Raw genomic sequence first — 18,654 nt, 5'->3', positions numbered from 1 at the left:
CCTGTTGCTCACTTTTTGTAGCAGTTGATTCGATGAATATGGGTGTTTTCAGTTAATCCTAAAAGTAATTTTTAGTTTAAAAATTTTGTACCTGATGATCGAAGTTCTTTATTTGATATTTGGCAGTCCGCAGAGGAATGTGAATACCTTATTAATCTTGGCAGGCCTCATGAAAAAGTCAACCGTTGTTGATAGTAAAACTGGCAAGACTGAAGATAGTAGGTATGAAAATCCTAGTGCCATAAATAGTACATTTTTCAACTCTTTGATTGATTGTGCTGCCATTGATGTTTTCATGCATACAAGTTCCGGAACATTTCTACGTGGAGGACGTGATAAGATTATTAGGGACATTGAGCAAAGGATTGCAGACTTTACTTTTTTACCAGTCGGTCTGTTCTAGTTTCATGACCAATCGAAATTCTACCATTCACACTCGATTGTTTTTTGTTTTTTATTACCTTCACTGGTGTAATTTCTTTATCATGCATTCTTCCTCGGACTCTCCTTTGGGTCGGTTTCCTTTTTGGTATCCATGGTTGTAAAGTTACCCATGGCACCACAATAATATTGAGAGCACGGGGAAGGACTTCAAGTTCTCCACTATGAAGTCAGCCAAAAATGAACCTCACCATTACTACTTCACGGCTGTGTTCAATACTCGGAATGGGGGCCAGCGCATGGTTACTGTCCTTGTGTACCTGTAAGTAACATGAGCACATAACATACTTTCACCGTGTTTTATTATTCTAGTGCATTATGGGAAAGCTCACATTTGCTTCTTTTCTACTTTCTTTTAACCGTTTTACAGCTCAAATGTTGAAGAAGGTGGAGAGACGGTGTTTCCTTCAGCAAAGGGGAACATTAGTGCTGTGCGTTGGTGGAATGAATTATCTGAAAGTGGAAAAGCTGGACTTTCTGTGAAACCAAAGATGGGTGATGCATTACTTTTCTGGAGTATGAATCCTGATGCCACTCTGGATCCTTCAAGTCTGCATGGTTAGTTCTAGTTACTAATTAAACTTCTTCTTAGGTGTGTGCTTCAAATTTGTCACATGTATGTTGCGTACTCAATTTATGATAAGTTAATATCTAATTCTCCCCCCCCCACACACACTTTCTCTTCTTTCTTTTCTTTTCTAGGGTAATTTATAACTTACTATTTTAAATTATCGAGGAGGCTGCCCTGTGATTAGAGGAAATAAGTGGTCGTCTACAAAATGGATGCGTGTCCAAGAATACAGGGTTTAAACAATCATTATGAAGGTAACCTTCTCTATCTACTATTAGAGTTATCAAAATCATTTTATATAAAAGGGTATGTTCATCAGTTAAGTACTGTCCATTTTGATCGGTCGATGATTATGATTATTAATTTATACCATATGTAAGTTGGTCAGCAGCATCTTCAAGAGAGCATCACTCTGCATTAAAGAAGTTCATGAAATGATCTAACTAGATGATTTTGAAATAAGTAGGAGATGGCCTGTCGGAACATGATTTCTTCTTTGTTGAGAGGGAGGGAATAAAAAACCCACAAAAATTGCTCCTACATTTACAGCGATCACCATTGTTCTTCACATTGTTTTTCTTCAGAGCATTCATGCTAGTATTGGCTGCATATCATCTTACATGGTCATTTTTTGTTCATGGTCGACAGAATTCACTTGGATTACTTACTATCCTGGATGGTACTCTGGAAAGTTAAACCGAGAGCCCCACCGACCTTGTGTTCCAAAGGTGGTGCGCAGCCTGGCCCTTTCCTCCCGCCATTTTTCGTGCGGTGGCAGTAGTGCTAGTAACAATTGTAATTGTAATCTCATTCGATGAATAAAAAAATCAGATAAAAAAAGTAAGAGATTGAAATGCTTGGAGATTTTGATGACCAAGTTTAATGACAAAGAACTGGATATTGAATATCACAAATAAAATTATATAAAAACACAATCATTTTTTGTGATTTTTTAAAATTTTGATTTTATATATATATATATATGAAAAAAAGACAAATCTAAATTTCAGTTGAATTAATTTAATGAATTGGTCTAACTTTTTTAAACACTTGGTCCATGGAAGACCTCTTCACGAGCATGCCATGTTCCCAACTACACATTCACGTCGACCGCTTTGGTAAGGAAGAACACAAAGAGTGGCCACCTCACAAAGAGTGCTTATGTAAGTGAAACATCCATTGGCTGGATTTGATTTTATCTTACCGAAAACTAAAAATATCATCGCAATACTTTTACATCCCAAAGCTAAAATATATGTTATACCCTCATAGTAGAGCGTCGTGATACCAAACTTGCCTCAGTTGATACGTAATAATGACATTAACACCATACGAGTACGACATCTTCACGTAGACTGCTCAACCTCGATCCTAATAGTCATAGAGACGTAGTTACATAGCTTACCTTCCTATACGTCTATTTTCGACAAACTATAAATTCGATAACATCACCTTACGTAAAGATTGAATGGGGAAAAATGGGCAAAACAATAGACATACATGAATTAGTCATCATGTAATCAACACAGCTTGCCAAAACCAACACGAAACAGTGAGTTGCGGAAAGATGAGGGGAGAAAACATCTTCCGTCTTCATTATCTATTATCTAAAGCATGCATTTGCCTTACTTCGAATCACAACACCGGATTTTTCGGTTTCAGTTTCTATTTTATTCAATAAAACTTTTGAAGCAAATTTATAGTTTATAACTTCACAAGTGAAGCCACCTTCCTAAATTGTCAACCCATGGTCACGAAAAATCATCAAACTCCGCAGACGAAGAAAAAATTATTGGCCTAATCACTGTTTTGAGCCTATCAAGTTCCTGATGACATACTGCAAAATGCCACCGTGGTTGAAATAAGCCAGTTCCACCTGCATTTAATTTAACCAATGCTTCATTAAATGAATCAGTGGGAAGTAAGTTTCAATCATTTAAGGAACGGAGCTTGGCTCCCTCAGTATTTTTTTTAAGATAAAGCGAGAAAATGATTAAAATGTTATCATTTTACCTCTGTATCGAATCGTACAGTGCAGGTGAATAACTTGCCACTGTCTGTAGTCATGGTGACATCTTGACCAGGTTTAATTTCGCTCGCACTGATGGGAAGATCAATAGTGTAGCGCTCATGGCCAGTCAATCCAAGAGTGTCGGCATCCTCTCCAGACTTGAAACATAGGGGAATGATGCCCATACCCACCAAATTACTACGGTGAATTCGCTCAAAACTCTTGGCAATGACTGCTTTTACACCCTGAGTATGACATCATCAATGGTATTACCAAAAGCGAGCAAAGCATACATATAAATAGAGAAGAATGTGATCCACATTTTTGTCACTCAAGAGAGAGAGAGAGAGAACACAATTGAATGGTGCATTTTTGTTAGTCAAGCAAAGAGCCAATAACTTACCAGTAGCATTGGACCTTTTGCAGCCCAGTCTCGAGAACTTCCACTCCCATATTCAGCACCAGCCAAAATTATGGTATCTTGTCCTGCAGTCTTGTACTTCTGTCGATAAATAAAATTGAATAATATTACAATTTTCTCATAAAAAGCAAATTTAGGTGGTGAAGCTAAAAAACTGATAAATAAAATTGAACAATATTACAATTCACTCATAAAAAGCAAATTTAGATGATTTCTGTAATAGAATTCTCAGGCACAATGAAATGAATGCTCCTTTCTAGTAAAATAATGAAATGAATGGTCCTTTCTAGTAAAATAATGAAATGAATGTTAGTCGCAGAAACAAATACAATGACTTCGAAAGATCGTGATGCAAAGGTTAAATTTTAGTAAATAAATCATAAATTATGAAATGTATGGAATAGTAATTTACCATTGCAACATCATATACAGATAGTTTCTCTCCGGTGGGAATATGAATTGTTTTCGGCCCAACTTCTCCTTTCAATAGTTTGTTCACAATTCGGATATTTGCAAAAGTACCCCTGGCCATAATTTCATCATTACCACGTCGACTTCCATAAGAGTTGAAATCTCTTCTATCTACCCCATGTTCCAAGAGGAATTTGGCTGCGGGGCTATCTTTGTGGATGCTACCAGCTGGGGAAATGTGATCAGTTGTGATGCTATCTCCAAAGTTAAGCAAGCAATAGGCATCCTTCACTCCGTGTGGACCTGGAGGTGACATGGTCATGTCTTTAAAGTATGGTGGCTCATGGATGTAAGTTGATGTTGGATTCCAGGCATAAAGGCTACTGGATGGCACAGATAACTCATTCCACATGAGATTTCCTTTGGTGATTGCTTCATATGTTGCTTTAAACATATCAGGCAGCACACTTGATTGTACAACCTGAAGACAGAACAAAAACGGAAACCTGATTTAGCTCCTAATTTTTTAAGCCTAGGAATCAGGGTAAAGCAGGCTGAATAGCTCACATTAGCCACTTCTTCACTAGAAGGCCAAATATCCCTGAAAAAGATTTGTTTTCCATCTTTCCCTGTTCCAATGGGTTCTGTCTCAAAATCAATATCTACCTGCAACATTGTGTCCAATGAGAAATACACATGATCTTCCAAAAAGAAAAAGTAAATGAATAAAGAGGTTAAACAATCATACATGTCAATTTCAAGAACAATGTTTTTTAACAGAGATTCAGTTGTAAGGAGATGAAGATACATACAGTGCCTGCAAGAGCATAGGCAACAACGAGAGGAGGAGAAGCAAGATAGTTGGCCCTTGTCAAAGGATGTACACGTCCTTCAAAGTTCCTGTTTCCTGACAACACAGCAGCAGCCACCATATCTGGAAGCATGCAGAATACAGCCAATATGTCAGCTTCAAGCATTCTTATGCAAGGACAACCAACTATATTCTCATCATATAATTTACCATTTTCAGAGATAGCTGATGCAACAGACTCATCAATATCTCCAGAATTCCCAATACAGGTAGTGCATCCATAACCAACTATATGAAATCCTAACTGATTCAAATACTTCTGCAAGCCACTGTGGTTCATTACTGAGTTAGCAATATGAAATTAACATTTATCATATGGATAACATGCTCCTTCAGATTAAGGAGAAATACCTCTTATGCAAGTACTTGGTTACGACCCCAGAACCTGGAGCAAGACTTGTCTTAATCCATGGCTTGACCTGTTAAAACAATGATCCAAAAAATATGCAATAAGGTTTATTGCTCCAAAATTGTACCACTATAAACATTCTGACAAGAAAAAATTACATCAAATTTATAGGTCAAAAGAGTCGAAACATCATTTTAAAGAAAAATAAAGTTCATCCTTTTCCATTGAATAATTTGCTACTGTAAAGAGATAACCCTAAAAGATAAAATTCTGCCTTTTAATAACACAAAATTTGGAAACTTTTCATGTGTAATGGTTGCGTTTTAAAATTTTAAGACATAAAGGAAAGCAGAGAAAGCCTACCTCCAATCCTAATGCACAAGCTTTCTTTGCAACCAGAGCAGCTCCTAGCATCACACTAGGATTTGAAGTATTTGTGCAACTAGTAATAGCGGCTATAACCACATCTCCATGCTTCAATTCTGCTGGAGTCCCATGGAATGAGAACTCTGCAACCTTATTCTGCGATTCCTTTGGTATTGCGAATCCCTGTAACAAGAGAAAGCAGGTAAAGTGAACTGGGGAAGAGAACAGTAGAGAAGGATGCACTTAACATATATTTTCAGTTCCTCTTTTAGTAAGAGAAAACTCATGGACCAGACTATTCTTATTATTTGATCAGATCATACACCATTTTCACATCATTCAAGAATTCATCATTTGTGTCTAAGCATCACCGTTCAGTTTTGAATAATCAAATAATATGATCCCACCCTTAATAGTAGATTTGAAAAGTGTTATTTTATAAGCACATAGTATTCTTAACGTGTATACGTCCTCATCACCACTTAGTGTTCCAAGAAGCACAAATATAGAACCTTCCCAAATTTATAAAGATCATACCTTAAATCCAACTCTGTTGTCTAAGCATGCATGCCAATCTGCTTTCATTTCCTTCAAAGGAACTCGATCATGCGGCCTGCAATAGAGCAATCAGATACTAACACATTAATACCAAAAATTAAACAAGATTTTTCATCGTAGAGAAGGTTGCAATTTCTAGATATAAAAAATACTTTTACCTCTTGGGCCCTGATATACAGGGTTCAACCTCCTCAAGTTTCAGCTCCAAATAGGAAGAGTACACTTTCTCAATCTGAGGCTGAGTTTAGGAACAAATTCTTAGAAACTGTAATCTGAAATTTTTTTAATCATAGAAGAAAGAACCTAAGTGTATATTTACCTCATTGTAGTCCACAAACATCTTATTGGCCCGTAAATAAGATTCTATCATTGCAATCTTCATGATTGGATAAGTCAGTAAATCAAAAATTGATACATCAAATGAAACAAAGATTTATTCTAAGTGGCTTACAGTCTCATCACTCCTGCCAGTCAAATGCAGATATTGCAGGGTGACATGATCCACAGGGAAAAATCCCATGGTTGCACCATACTCGGGAGACATGTTGGCAATAGTAGCTCGGTCTGCTAATGACAATTCACTCATGCCTTCCCCTGTATAAAGATAGAGAGAAACATGTACCTTAGATAAAATTAGCACAAGAAACAATGAATAAGTTACCACAGTGGTTGCATTGAAGACTATACCATAGAATTCCACAAACTTGCCAACAACCCCATGCTTCCTCAGCATTTGAGTTACTGTCAACACCAAATCGGTAGCTGTCACACCATCTCTCAGCTTTCCTAGTAGTTTAAACCCGACAACACCTGGCAACACCATGCTCATAGGCTACATGCAAAAAAAAAGCCAAGTGTACAATCATTAGCTAAGGAATTTATTAATGTTAATTGGACACTTAACCACATCAATTACTCCATAAATTGTCTTTTTCTTCCTTCCCCATATTTTCCCTCCTTTTGTAACACATAACCTACTAATAAGTGGAGTAAGAAATTAACCTGGCCAAGCATGGCAGCTTCGGCTTCTATACCACCAACGCCCCAGCCAGCAACACCCAATCCATCAATCATAGTTGTATGAGAATCTGTTCCAACAACGCTATCAGGGTAAAGCACGCCATTTGTGTTGAACACAACTCTTCCAAGATATTCTAAATTGACCTGTTAACCAAGATTACAGAAACTTATTTGAGGGCACAAAAATGCTGGCAAACTCATGAATTCTCTTTCCATGCTAAACAAAACTTGTCAGTAGCAGTATGCAATTACTTTCCCCCTTCCTTGACACCGCAACAAAGCATTTGCAAGAATAGTAGCATTTATTGATTTACAGCCAATAAAAAACTTATTATGATCTCTTAATGCAGTTTTAAAAAATGCTTGGCACCTGATGTACTATTCCTGATCCGGGAGGGACAACAAGCATGTTATCAAATGCACTAGAACCCCACTTGAGAAAAGCAAATCTTTCTTTGTTCCTTTGGAATTCAAGTTCCATGTTTGCCTGCACAGCATTTTCCGACCTTGCTACATCAACCTGAACTGAGTGATCAATAACAAGATCTACAGGAACCTGCAAGCATCAGAAATTCAAGATAAACAGATGATTAAAACTGCTCTCCAAGTTAAAAAACAACAATTCAAAATAAAATGTTGCTTTAGTTAGTTCAATATGACCCATAACATTAATTTTGTTATGTTGCATTACCAAGGGATTAATTTTGTTAGAATTACCACCAAGCTTGTTCATAGCATCTCGCATGCATGCGAGATCAACAACAGCAGGAACACCAGTAAAGTCCTGAAAAAGGAAAAAGAGAACAATGATAGAAACCAAAGAGTCCTAGTAATGCAAGTCACATTAAAAACAACTCATCTTTGTCGTTAAAACAATATCATATCATCATGGGAAAATGCCAGATAAAGAAAAGACCTGAAGAAGAACTCGAGCTGGTTTAAACGGAATCTCAACTTGCTTGGGAGATGTGTTTTCCCAATCGATGATCTTCTCAACATCCTTACTCTTAACTTGAAACTCATCGCAATTACGTATAGCAGATTCAAGAAGTATTTTAATAGAGTAAGGAAGTTTATCTGCACAACAAGCATCAATCTAAAATCAATCAAATTATAAAAAGCTTAGTTTGATTGGGGGAAAAACGAGCTTCTTAGGTTTTAATAATCACTAAACAACCATTGCATTAGCTTAAACACGCATAGATTCATTTCATTCTATACACTTCGTTCTCTTTCCTATCATTTATCAACAATCGAACCAAATTTAAAATCTAAAGTAAGGAACTGACCAATCCTTGGATCATTGAGAGCAGGTAAAGAGTAGTATTTGCCGAATTCACCTCCATCTGGCTTCTCCAGAGTCTTCAAAATGGAATTGAAAGGATTTGTTGAAGCTAAAACGGAGTTTTAAAAAATCAATTAGGTTAGTAAATAACCGCAAAATTAGGGGAAGAAAGATCGAAAGAAGAAATGAGAACAGGAAGCAGATATTATTTAAGTGGCTTACCCATGGCAATGATCTAATAAACGCTTGCTTGCTGAAAACGAAGCGAGATCTAGAAAAGAGCGTTAGATTGAGATTACGGTCGGAGTAGGTGAGGCTTCGTTCTCCGTGAGCACAAATCAAACAGATTAAATTTATTTATACTATTTTAATGCTGAAAGGAAAAATCAAATAAAAGTTGGGGAAAAGTGGGATTACGATGCGGTTTCCAATGCCGTATTAGTATATTCATTTTAGTATTCTGATCGGATGTGGTTTCCACGTGTTTGGCAACTCACATGTACGAGTTTAATATATATTGGTTTAATTACAACATACATCCTCGAACTATAATAAATGTCTCAAAATTTCACAAGTTTCGCTTTTAATTGAGTTTTTTTTGTTCATTCTTCCATTTAGTTGTTAGTTAGGCTTCAATGTCGATTCAAATATAATATGAAACACACTTAAAGTTTATTAATTAAATTTTAAATTTATATATATGTATTGTGAAGATAATTTAAGTCTGCCATATTAAAAATTATAAACATAGTCATTAACTTTGTAAGACTATTTTAATATATTATATTTGGGTTATCCATAAATAAGTATATATGTTTAAAATTTTATCTACAATCTAATACGTTCTACATCATATTCAAGTTATCATCCATCGTTAATTCATTTAGCGTTAATTTTTTTTATTAATATAAGGTGTTTACGAGTGGTAGTATCTATTCTAAAGACTCTCAATTATTTGACAATGAACATTCAAATACTCTGACAGTCTCTGGTACTCGAACCTTGGACCTCTAGAAATAACAATCATTCCTTCAACTATTAAGATAACTTGGTTTGTGCCATTTAGAGTTAAATTTGATGTCTAAATTAATGGTTAGGAAGATATAATTGATACGATGCTAATATTTTAAGTCTTTAATTAATATATTTTGAACTTTGAAGATCTAATTAGCATTTTAATAACAATTTAAGATGTTAGTGAAATTAACCTAATATTTTTTAATTGAAAATATACACACATGCATAAATAATACTTAACTTTTAGTTTAGGTTTCAATTTGATAACCCGTTATTTAAAACTTAAACGGTGATATTGACGTGTCATCGTAAGGTAATGCCATGTCATCATTGAAAAAAATTAAAAATGTCATGACAGCAGGTCTATTAATTTTTTAACGGCGAGATAGTAAATTAAAAACTAAATTAAATGTTATGTGTGGTTTTGAATAAAAATAAAATTTAGGTATCAAAATAGAAAAAAAATAATTTATATACTGAAAGTGAAATTTACCCTAAATAATACTACTAGGTTCAAAAAGAAAAGGCAGGAGGTGGGGCAGCTCAAGGCTCATTCATTTTCATAAACAAACATGTCGCTTTCCTATCAAAAACATGACAATGAAATGAATCCCAGCCCGAGCGTTGCATCTTCTAATCCTTTCATGGACCAAAATTGAATCCTTTTTATTAAGCTTTATACGAATTTTAATTTTAAAATAATAAATAAACACAGAGTATGCTAATAGCTTCATAATTTCCCTCTCATCCTTGTCAAAAGTACTAAAGAAGCCAACAACCCTTGAGTTTGCTTTAAAATATATAACAATAAGACTTCCCCACAATTATCGTACTAATTGGTAAGGAAATATCTTTTATTGTCGACGAAATTCCATTAAGAAACTTACCTATTCTTATAATTGTACTCTCTAACCTATTCCATTTTTATCAAAAATTTTAATTTGACTCGTTAATAATTAAAATTTGTTATCGATTAAAATATAAAAAATATATTTTAAAAACCTTCATTCAATTTGTTTCTAAATATATAGTTTATAAAATTTAATTATTTAAAATATTTAAAATAATCATGATCAAACTTTTAATGATTAATTGTGATGACCTCTCCATCGTATTTTAGACTCAAAGAAAGTTTTTTTTAATTAGTGTATGTTTTAACAAAATAAAGTCATTATTGAAGTTGTTTTAGATTAGGAATGATCAAATTCTCATAAAATTATTAATTTAAAAAAATTAAGATTTTTTTCAGAAAGGTAACTTTTAAAGGTCGATGTTTGAAACTGGATAAAAATTTAGGTTCGTAAATCGGTTACATCTTAACAAAGTTAAAGCACACATGACGCCAAAAAATTGGTATCTTTAAAAAAATTATGCTACCTCGTTTTTAAAAAAGTTATTTGAACTTAGATTCAAAACAATTTTAAATATTTTTTATATTTTAAAAAATTTGATTTAGTAGAGAATTTTTACAATGCAGTATCCATTCATAATATCTCTTAACCATCAATAACGCACACACCCTAGCTGCTCGAATTTAAGACCTCTAGAAAGAATAACACTCTCTTTAATCACTGAGTCGCTTGATGGATTCAACAAATAAGAATTTGTATAAATATATATACCATGAATATTATCATATTATATAAAATGAAACACAACAACTAAAAGCTTGCAAGGCTTTAAATTTAAGATTGCGATGTCGTTGATGGAAAATCAGTAATAATGCAGAAAAACAAAATGACAGAAGAATATATAGTCGTCAAGAAGGCTCGAGAGTACTTGAAGCCATGAGATGACTCCATCCGCTGTGATGCAAGGTCAGAAATCTCTTAATTTGTCAAAAAGAAAATATCCAGATTTCTGGAAGTTGATAGAACTAAATAATTCATTCCCAGTACTTCTTTAATCAAGTTGTTAATATCATATCAAAGCATGAACGTAGTGTTGATTATGGACTATGAGAAGATTTGCTGATGCAATGGTTCTCTCTTTTTCTTCGAGATTCTGCTTCCTTCCAATGAAAATCAAGCGATCGCGACTATAAAATAATTAAATTCCTTCAATAATGTAATCGGTAAGCTTATTAATTCGGTTGGTCGGTGAGCTAAATAATGACCTGCATGCATGGCCGATGCAATGCCTATTTGCCAATACGTAACCCACTATGTATATATATATATATGCTCTAAACAATGAATATCTTTGTAATCTTTCCACCAACTTACTCAATCTGTTGGTAGTCCAAAACTGCTTTTCTATTTCGTTACCGATAGTGATAGACGTAAAGGAAAATATATAGAAAATGAGAAATTATATTAAACTGCAAATCACGCATAATTAAAATGTTTGGTGTTATAGTACTTGATTGTGGTAAACATGCCATGCGAGGAAGCATCAGCCTCCCTTTCCCAACTCATTTGTGGTAACTTCCCCGTATTTCAGAAATGCTTTGACCCAACGCTCGAAATATTCATATCTACAAGCAAGAGGGAGAAAAATAAAAGAAGAAATGGCATGGTAATTCAACCAAAACCAAATAAAGACGAATTTGTTAACCCAAGAGATGTCTTAATTCAACATAAGCTGGACTGTTAATAGAATCTTTAAATTGCGTGTTACAGCTTTCACTATTCTTTCTTCTTCTAGTTCATTAAAGCTTAGTAATATCTGGGATTCAATTCATAATAAAGGGGAGAAAGTTTCCTAGCACAAACTTATCTGGTTCCCAATGCACATCCCAAAATACAGTTTGATCACTTGGATGGCACTGCTGAACAGACTTCCTACTAGAGATCGGTTACTCAAAATGAGAATCAATTCTGATGATATTTGTGTTAACTGCAACATCGAGCAGGAGACTAGAAATCATATTTTTTTCTCAATGCCCTCTTGCTGTTCGTCTTTGGAATTCAATAATGTCGCTCAACGGATTAAATAGTATTGTTTTATCATGGGATGTTATGGTTGCTACGGCTGCTTCAACATGGAAAGGTAAGTCTCTTCTCACCACAATCTTGAAGATCTCATGGACTGCATTTATATACTTAGTGTGGGAAGAAAGGAATCACATAATTTTTTAAGGTCGTCAGAGAACTATCGAAGACATGCTGAAAAAGATTAAAGAAGCTGTTGGTATTCAACTTAAGGGTATAAATATCAATAGATTAGATAGTACTAATGTTAACCTTTGTAATGCTTGGGTACAGTCTAATTAATCAATCTGTGTTTGTTGTAAGTAGGTTGTTTTTAGTCTTCTTTGTTACAGATTGGTTGATTGCTTTGTAACATTTCTATGCTATTTGGATAATAAAATTCGATTCATCCAAAAAAAAATACAGATTTAAAAGATCGGGTGGTTGGTTAGTTGGGACTTTGGACAATGGCAGTATAGGAAAAGTAATTTCATCACACTGATGGATACCACCCAAAATAAGTTAAGGGCTTTGATTTATCCGTAAATGTTGAAGTTTTGTGACTTCGATTGTTTGGGTTCCAGAATTATTAAGTATAAATCCATGTCTATGTGGTAGAATTTCAAGTACCATTCTATTTTGATTTAAAATTTAATTTGGATCTATTTTGATCTTCAATTTTTTTATTTTGTATTTTACGATAATTGATTTTAGTTATAATCGTACGAATGAACATTTTATATTGGAACGGTGAGAGTTTCAATAAATTTAAGTCTTAATATTAATAATCAGTTGATCTAGTAGGATGAAACATTAGATTCTTTAAGTAAGGTCGAGGGTTCAAACATTGGTGTTTGCAAATGAAGCAAACTGGGTTGGGAGCTTAACCCTTACCTCTACAATATCCTATCTAGATTAGTCGATTAATAGATTGAATACCGGTGATTAATTCAAAAATATTACGACTAAATAGATAGATTGGATCTTTGACCTATACTCAAATTCTCATTTTAGCTACTAAAGATTTTTCTGGGTTAAAAGTGACTCAAGTTTTCATTGTCACCATTTATGGTTTCTTTGTCAATCACAGTTAAAAAATATATACGCGGAAGATCAAAATATGTGAGGATTATTGGTTTTAATAATAGTTTTAGGTACTCTTTTTTCATTCCGTTGTTTCGTCGAGCTCCGCTTATTGAGTTACAAGGGAGTTTTAACGAAGCCTATTTTTATTTAAAATAAAGTAAAAATAATCTTTTTCATGATTTTTGAGAAAATTTCCCCCAAATTTTAATAATAATTTAGGATTGAGAAAAATCATGACAATAATTTTAGTGTAAAAATTGGATTTAAAAATCAAAACATATATAATTAGAGTATTTTTGTGAAATATTTGAAGGCTAAAATATAATTATAAGCATTGAAAAATTAGAAAAGAAAAATTCCAATTTAGCGGCCAAGTCTAAAATCAATTGCATTGAAAAATCAAATTTTAAAATATAAATTGAAAAAAAAACAGAGGTCTGGTTGCACGAACCGGTTGATGATGTCAGAAAAGCAACTTGTAAGGGTGATGAAATAATTCCAATTTCGATGCCAAAAAGTCTACAAGGAACCCCAGGGAAAAAAAACTAAAACAGATAAGGATTTTTCTAACAATAGTTTTAGACGTTTATTAATATTTTTTTTAATTCGAGACATTAAATAAAAACAACACTTTTTTAATTAAAGAGGCCGCTCAATAAATTTATTATATTAATATTTTATTCAAAAGCAAAATTATAATATTAATATTTTATATTTGTTGATAAATTTTATATATGATCTTTATTCTACTTAAAAAAGAAGGGAATGAATGAAAATGATACTAATAAATCTAGAACTCATAATAATATATGAAACAAAAATAAGTAGCTTATTTGATCGATCAAATGTGTTCACTCTATTAATACTCTATTTAAAACATGATATTTCTTTTTAGAAAATCTATAAGATATATTGTATTGTTTAAATCATTTTTTTTCAAAATAATCATTTTTTTTAATTAAAAGAAGACTATTACAGTAAAATACTAAGTGCGAATAAAAGCAAGACCATGAAGGTCACGAGCAAGATGAGATATTATCTCCTGGGGAAGTTCTATGTGTATGCATGGTTGATCATTTGTAACGACGGTAGATTTTGCAAGGAAGTCTGCTGTAGCATTTGCTTCATGACGTATGAGAATGAATTCAATATTTCATTGCTTTGAAATAAGACTCGCGATAGATCGAACAAGCGACACAGGGCTGGTTGCATCCTTTGGAGAAGTCACAAAGTGTAAGTGCTTCCGCACAGTCCGTTTGGCATTGAAGACGCTCAAGTCTTTGGGACCACGCTAATTGAAGTCCTAGAGAGGAAGTATGATGTACTGCGCCATCTGTGTTTAGAGTATACCAGCTAGCAGGAGCCGATCTCCATTGGACAAGTTCTGGGCGAGGAAAAACAGTACTAGTTGAAGAATCAGGCATCGTAGCAATGAAATAATTAGACCAATTTTTGCTAAGGTTGAGTAATTGATCATTAGAGAGGATTGGAGCAGAGAAAATGGGTGAATTTCTTCGCTTCTAGATCTACCACGCTAGGGAAGAAAATAGAGTTTTCCACGAAATTTTTGTACCTGAAAAAAGTCTATTACAATCAAGATTCATCATAATCCAATCATTAGCTTCAAGAGTGAAAAAGTCCTGAAGTTGTTGATGGCGAATGATCAATTGCCAAAGAGTAGCAGTTTGTTTGCATTCTCACAACACATGCAACGTAGTTTCATTAGCTGAGCCGCATATTTGACATAAAAGATCATCGGTGAGGTTTCGTGTACAACGATTGACGTTCATTAATAATCGATCCCTATAAGAAAGCCAAAGGAAGTGTTTAATACGCTCCGGGATAAATAGACGCCAGAGCTTGGACCATTTAACGTCTTTGGGACCCCAAAATTCTTTATTAATAAGATCATAAGCGGATTTCACAGAAAATTCACCGTACTTGCCGTGAAACTAGTAACAACGATCGGTGCCTGCATTGGGATTAGGATGTTGGACATTCAAAATATGCTAAAATGTGGAAGGTTGAAGAGTCTGTCAAATGAAGTTCCAGTTCCAACTGTTGTTCGACTGAGTAACATCACAAACCAGCAAGTTATCTTCAATAGTGATGCTCTCTTGCTTTCAGTTAGAGAGGAGCCCAAGTTTCGACAGCCAATTATTATGCCAAAATCTTGTAGAAGCACCATCACCTACAAACCAAGAGATGAAGCTATGGAAATTATCCCAGACAATCTAACTACGCAGCCAATCAGCCCAAGGTAAAAGATTTGAGAAAAACCATTCATTTTGGCATTGAAGTCAAGTGATCCATCATTCATGAGGTTCCTGTGTACCCTACGCATATCAGAATCAATGCTACATGTTTCTAATAGAAGCTTCTTCATCTCTACCTCTCTCGTGTCACTTTGGCATTGAAGTCAAGTGATGAACCATTTTGCACTATTCAAAAGAGCTGATTTTATATAATTAATTGAAAATGTATAGAGAGAGAAAATGGAAAATATATTTTTCTTTCGTCCACAAAGACAGAAATTTTCATGTTTCAACTAAAACAGGTAGATAGAGAAAACAGTGTCTGCATCATAAAAATATTGAAGCTTTAAATGCGAGTTGGTTGATTTTCCTCTCTTGAGCACTAAGCATACCCACCCTACCTCTCTTTTTTCCCCTATTTTTTTAATTTTTTTTCTCTACATAAATATAAGCTTCTTCTTAAACCCCATGTTCTTCGTTGATCACCAGAAAGCCTTTTTCATTTCGTTTCTCGTTTGATTTCAACAATTCAAAGGGGAAAAAACGAATGGATTTTTACTCACACCCATCTCGTTTTTCGGTGTATTCATCGTCTTTGTTTGGAAATTTCATTGAAAGGATCAAATTTTCTTGCAATTTCGCTGTTTCTGTCATCATTGGGAATATTTTCTCTGCTATCTTAACCTTCTTCTTTGCTTTAGGTTGGTTCCTTTTCTCTCTTCTCCTCTGTTATGCTTCATTGTTTCTTCAAAACATCATCTTTCTTTTTCTGGACTTTTTATCGATGATATAATTTAGAACTATTTTCATTAGAACCTCATTTGGTTCTTGATCTATAAATCGAATTCATCTTCTTTTGTTTTTTCCTATTATTCTTTTATAGTAATTATTATCATTTCCTCATTGTTATTGCATGGACAAAAAATGAATCTAATTATGATTGTGTTCCATTTTTGTTGGATTGTAATGGTGTGAAAAATGATTTTGCGTGCCGACAAAGCACTTTGGAATTAATTTGTCTTACATTTATGTCCAAAATAGACCTTGAATTGATGACTTTTTGTTTGGTTTCTTAGAATTGTTTAAGCGTTTTTACACTCGAATTTCGCTAATGAAATTCACCTGCAGTGGGCACGTTGCTAGGGGCCATGACGGGGGCTTTGATAGGACAAGAAACGGAGAGTGGGTTCGTTCGTGGCGCTGCGGTTGGGGCCATCTCCGGTGCAGTTTTCTCAATCGAAGTCTTCGAGTCGTCTCTGGTTCTTTGGCAGTCTGATGAATCCAGGATCGGTTGTTTGCTTTACTTGGTGAGCACTCCTGTTTATTGCCCCGGTTTTATGTGTTTATTCAGCAATAGACTCATGATTTTATGCCTGAGAGATGAACTTATGAAATTTTAAGGGGATTCAATAGAGAATAGTTAAATTATATGGGAATTTAAAATTTTTAGGGATGACTGGCTCCGTCAGCCCCACGGTTTATGCACGTGTTTAGTCCTTACTTTCTAAGAAGGGAATGGAAAAAATGGTTCAGTAGTCGAGTACTCGTAAGGGTCTTGGCAAGTATCATAATTCGATATCGTCTTAGATGCCTGTGGCATGCCTTCAACCTAGTTTGAATAGCCACTATTTAGCCTTCTATGCCCGTGCATGCCCAGACCTTGGACTTGGGTTGCATCGGCTAAACCGACGGGTTCCTGGAAGCATTTGCAGAAATTTTCTTTGGTTGTAGTAATTCTTCTAAGCAATCTAAATCATTTTTGTTTTGCTGCAAATTTTCAGATTGATGTCATTGCAAGCCTTCTAAGTGGGAGGCTTGTCCGAGAACAAATCGGTCCCGCGATGCTGAGTGCGGTCCAAAGTCAGGTAAGGAGAACTGAACTGTTGATTTATATCACTTTCATCAAACAATTTAGCTAATGATTTTTAGTTTTTGTTACCAGATGGGAGCTGCTGAAACAACTTTTGGGGATTTCCAGAATATATTCGACATTGGTGGTACCAAAGGATTGGCTGGAGATCTGGTGGAAAAGATCCCAAAGATCAAAATTACAAACAATAACAACATCGATTCTTCCGGGAGAAGATTTCATGCTCTGTTTGCCTTCAGGTATGAACGTACCGTGTTTCCTATCTCACCCCATTTTGTGTGCATAAGAAGCTTACCAGATTGAACCTTTATGCAGGACTTTCAGCTCGGAGAAACGGTGCGGAGCTTGCCACAGTGCCATCACATGTTCCACTTGCCTTGCATAGATAAGTGGCTTATCAGTCATGGTTCTTGTCCACTGTGCAGAAGGGATCTGTGATCTCGTTATTTTTTTTTGTAAATTATACAATTAGAATTGTTTTTCATAGTTTATTTTATACCGTTGTTACTTGCCGGGGCATGCGTATTCGTTCAGTAAACGCTTAGTCGAATCAGCCCTTTGTACAAGTTTTTTTGATTCGCAATTCAGGAACTTCCATCTTGACATTAGCCCTTGTTATGAATAGATTTACAGTGCTTGCATATATGATCAGTGTGTTCTTCTATAGTGTTGTTTTATTGGTTAATCGGTGTGGGATATCGGATCGGATTTTGTTCGGATATCAATCATGCAGAGGTTGGATGAGATACTAAAGTATGGAAATATTAATGAGATAATTTCTGAGTCTCATTAATGAAATTGCAGGGTGTTGCAATAAATACATGTATGGAAGGTGTTGCTTGATTGAATTATATGGCCACTAGACGTGGTTCTCATTCTAATTACTCTTTCCTTACACCATCCAGTCGGTGTTTTTCTTGTCAAATTTGCATAAACAAACAGGTAGGTGTGGCAGGACGGTCGTGTTTTTTTCTTAGATCTGAATTTACTGATTTCGAATTTAATTTTATTTAAAAAGTTTACATATTAATTACCCCAAAAAAATGATTCTTCGAGTTCAATTTTATCCGGTCAGAGCATGTAAATTAAAAAGCATCAACAACAAATATTTGTAGTAAATTTATTCGTGTTAGACATGGAAATATCCTCTCCCGTGTCTCCATAAATTTAATAGAATAATACATATTGAAATAGCACATTCAAATTTGAT

At 34.6% G+C, this 18,654-nt stretch overlaps 1 protein-coding gene and 2 pseudogenes across 2 annotated transcripts; 2 read left to right on the top strand and 1 right to left on the bottom strand.

The window, feature by feature from the left end:
* LOC120183803 lies at window positions 1-1,292 on the top strand (annotated as a pseudogene).
* Window positions 1,293-2,804: 1,512 nt separating this feature from the next.
* On the bottom strand, window positions 2,805-7,803 carry LOC120183827 (aconitate hydratase, cytoplasmic-like). Of its 2 annotated transcripts, XM_039188445.1 has the most exons (18): window positions 7,711-7,803; window positions 7,390-7,575; window positions 7,002-7,163; window positions 6,687-6,831; window positions 6,451-6,593; window positions 6,319-6,375; window positions 6,158-6,237; window positions 5,979-6,054; window positions 5,439-5,624; window positions 5,078-5,145; window positions 4,877-4,995; window positions 4,668-4,789; window positions 4,423-4,521; window positions 3,857-4,336; window positions 3,427-3,525; window positions 3,100-3,268; window positions 3,026-3,053; window positions 2,805-2,888 (listed from the first exon to the last, which is right to left on the bottom strand). In XM_039188445.1, the coding sequence occupies exons 1-18, from the start codon at window positions 7,762-7,764 to the stop codon at window positions 2,831-2,833; spliced, it is 2,331 nt and encodes a 776-aa protein (XP_039044376.1). In that variant the 5' UTR covers window positions 7,765-7,803; the 3' UTR covers window positions 2,805-2,830. The 2 variants fall into 2 exon arrangements, with proteins under 2 accessions (XP_039044376.1, XP_039044375.1); XM_039188444.1 differs by having other exon boundaries at window positions 3,026-3,268.
* An 8,108-nt stretch (window positions 7,804-15,911) lies between these two features.
* On the top strand, window positions 15,912-17,953 carry LOC120183801 (annotated as a pseudogene).
* Window positions 17,954-18,654: the final 701 nt, after the last annotated feature.

Source organism: Hibiscus syriacus, unplaced genomic scaffold (assembly GCF_006381635.1).
Source record: "Hibiscus syriacus cultivar Baekdansim isolate YM2019G1 unplaced genomic scaffold, ASM638163v2 tig00112813_pilon, whole genome shotgun sequence".
Taxonomy (NCBI): domain Eukaryota; kingdom Viridiplantae; phylum Streptophyta; class Magnoliopsida; order Malvales; family Malvaceae; genus Hibiscus; species Hibiscus syriacus.
This window is presented reverse-complemented; position numbering and strand designations above follow the sequence as displayed.

What these genes read in the sequence shown, in the direction of transcription:
- LOC120183827 (XM_039188444.1), bottom strand. Translation starts at nt 7,764, where the DNA reads ATGCGAGATGCTATGAACAAGCTTGGTGGTAATTCTAACAAAATTAAT. An exon ending in AAGCTGCCATGCTTGGCCAG is followed by an intron (nt 6,832 to 7,001) that starts GTTAATTTCTTA and finishes TTTTGCATGTAG; the next exon opens with CCTATGAGCATGGTGTTGCC. An exon ending in ACAACAGAGTTGGATTTAAG is followed by an intron (nt 5,625 to 5,978) that starts GTATGATCTTTA and finishes CTCTTGTTACAG; the next exon opens with GGATTCGCAATACCAAAGGA.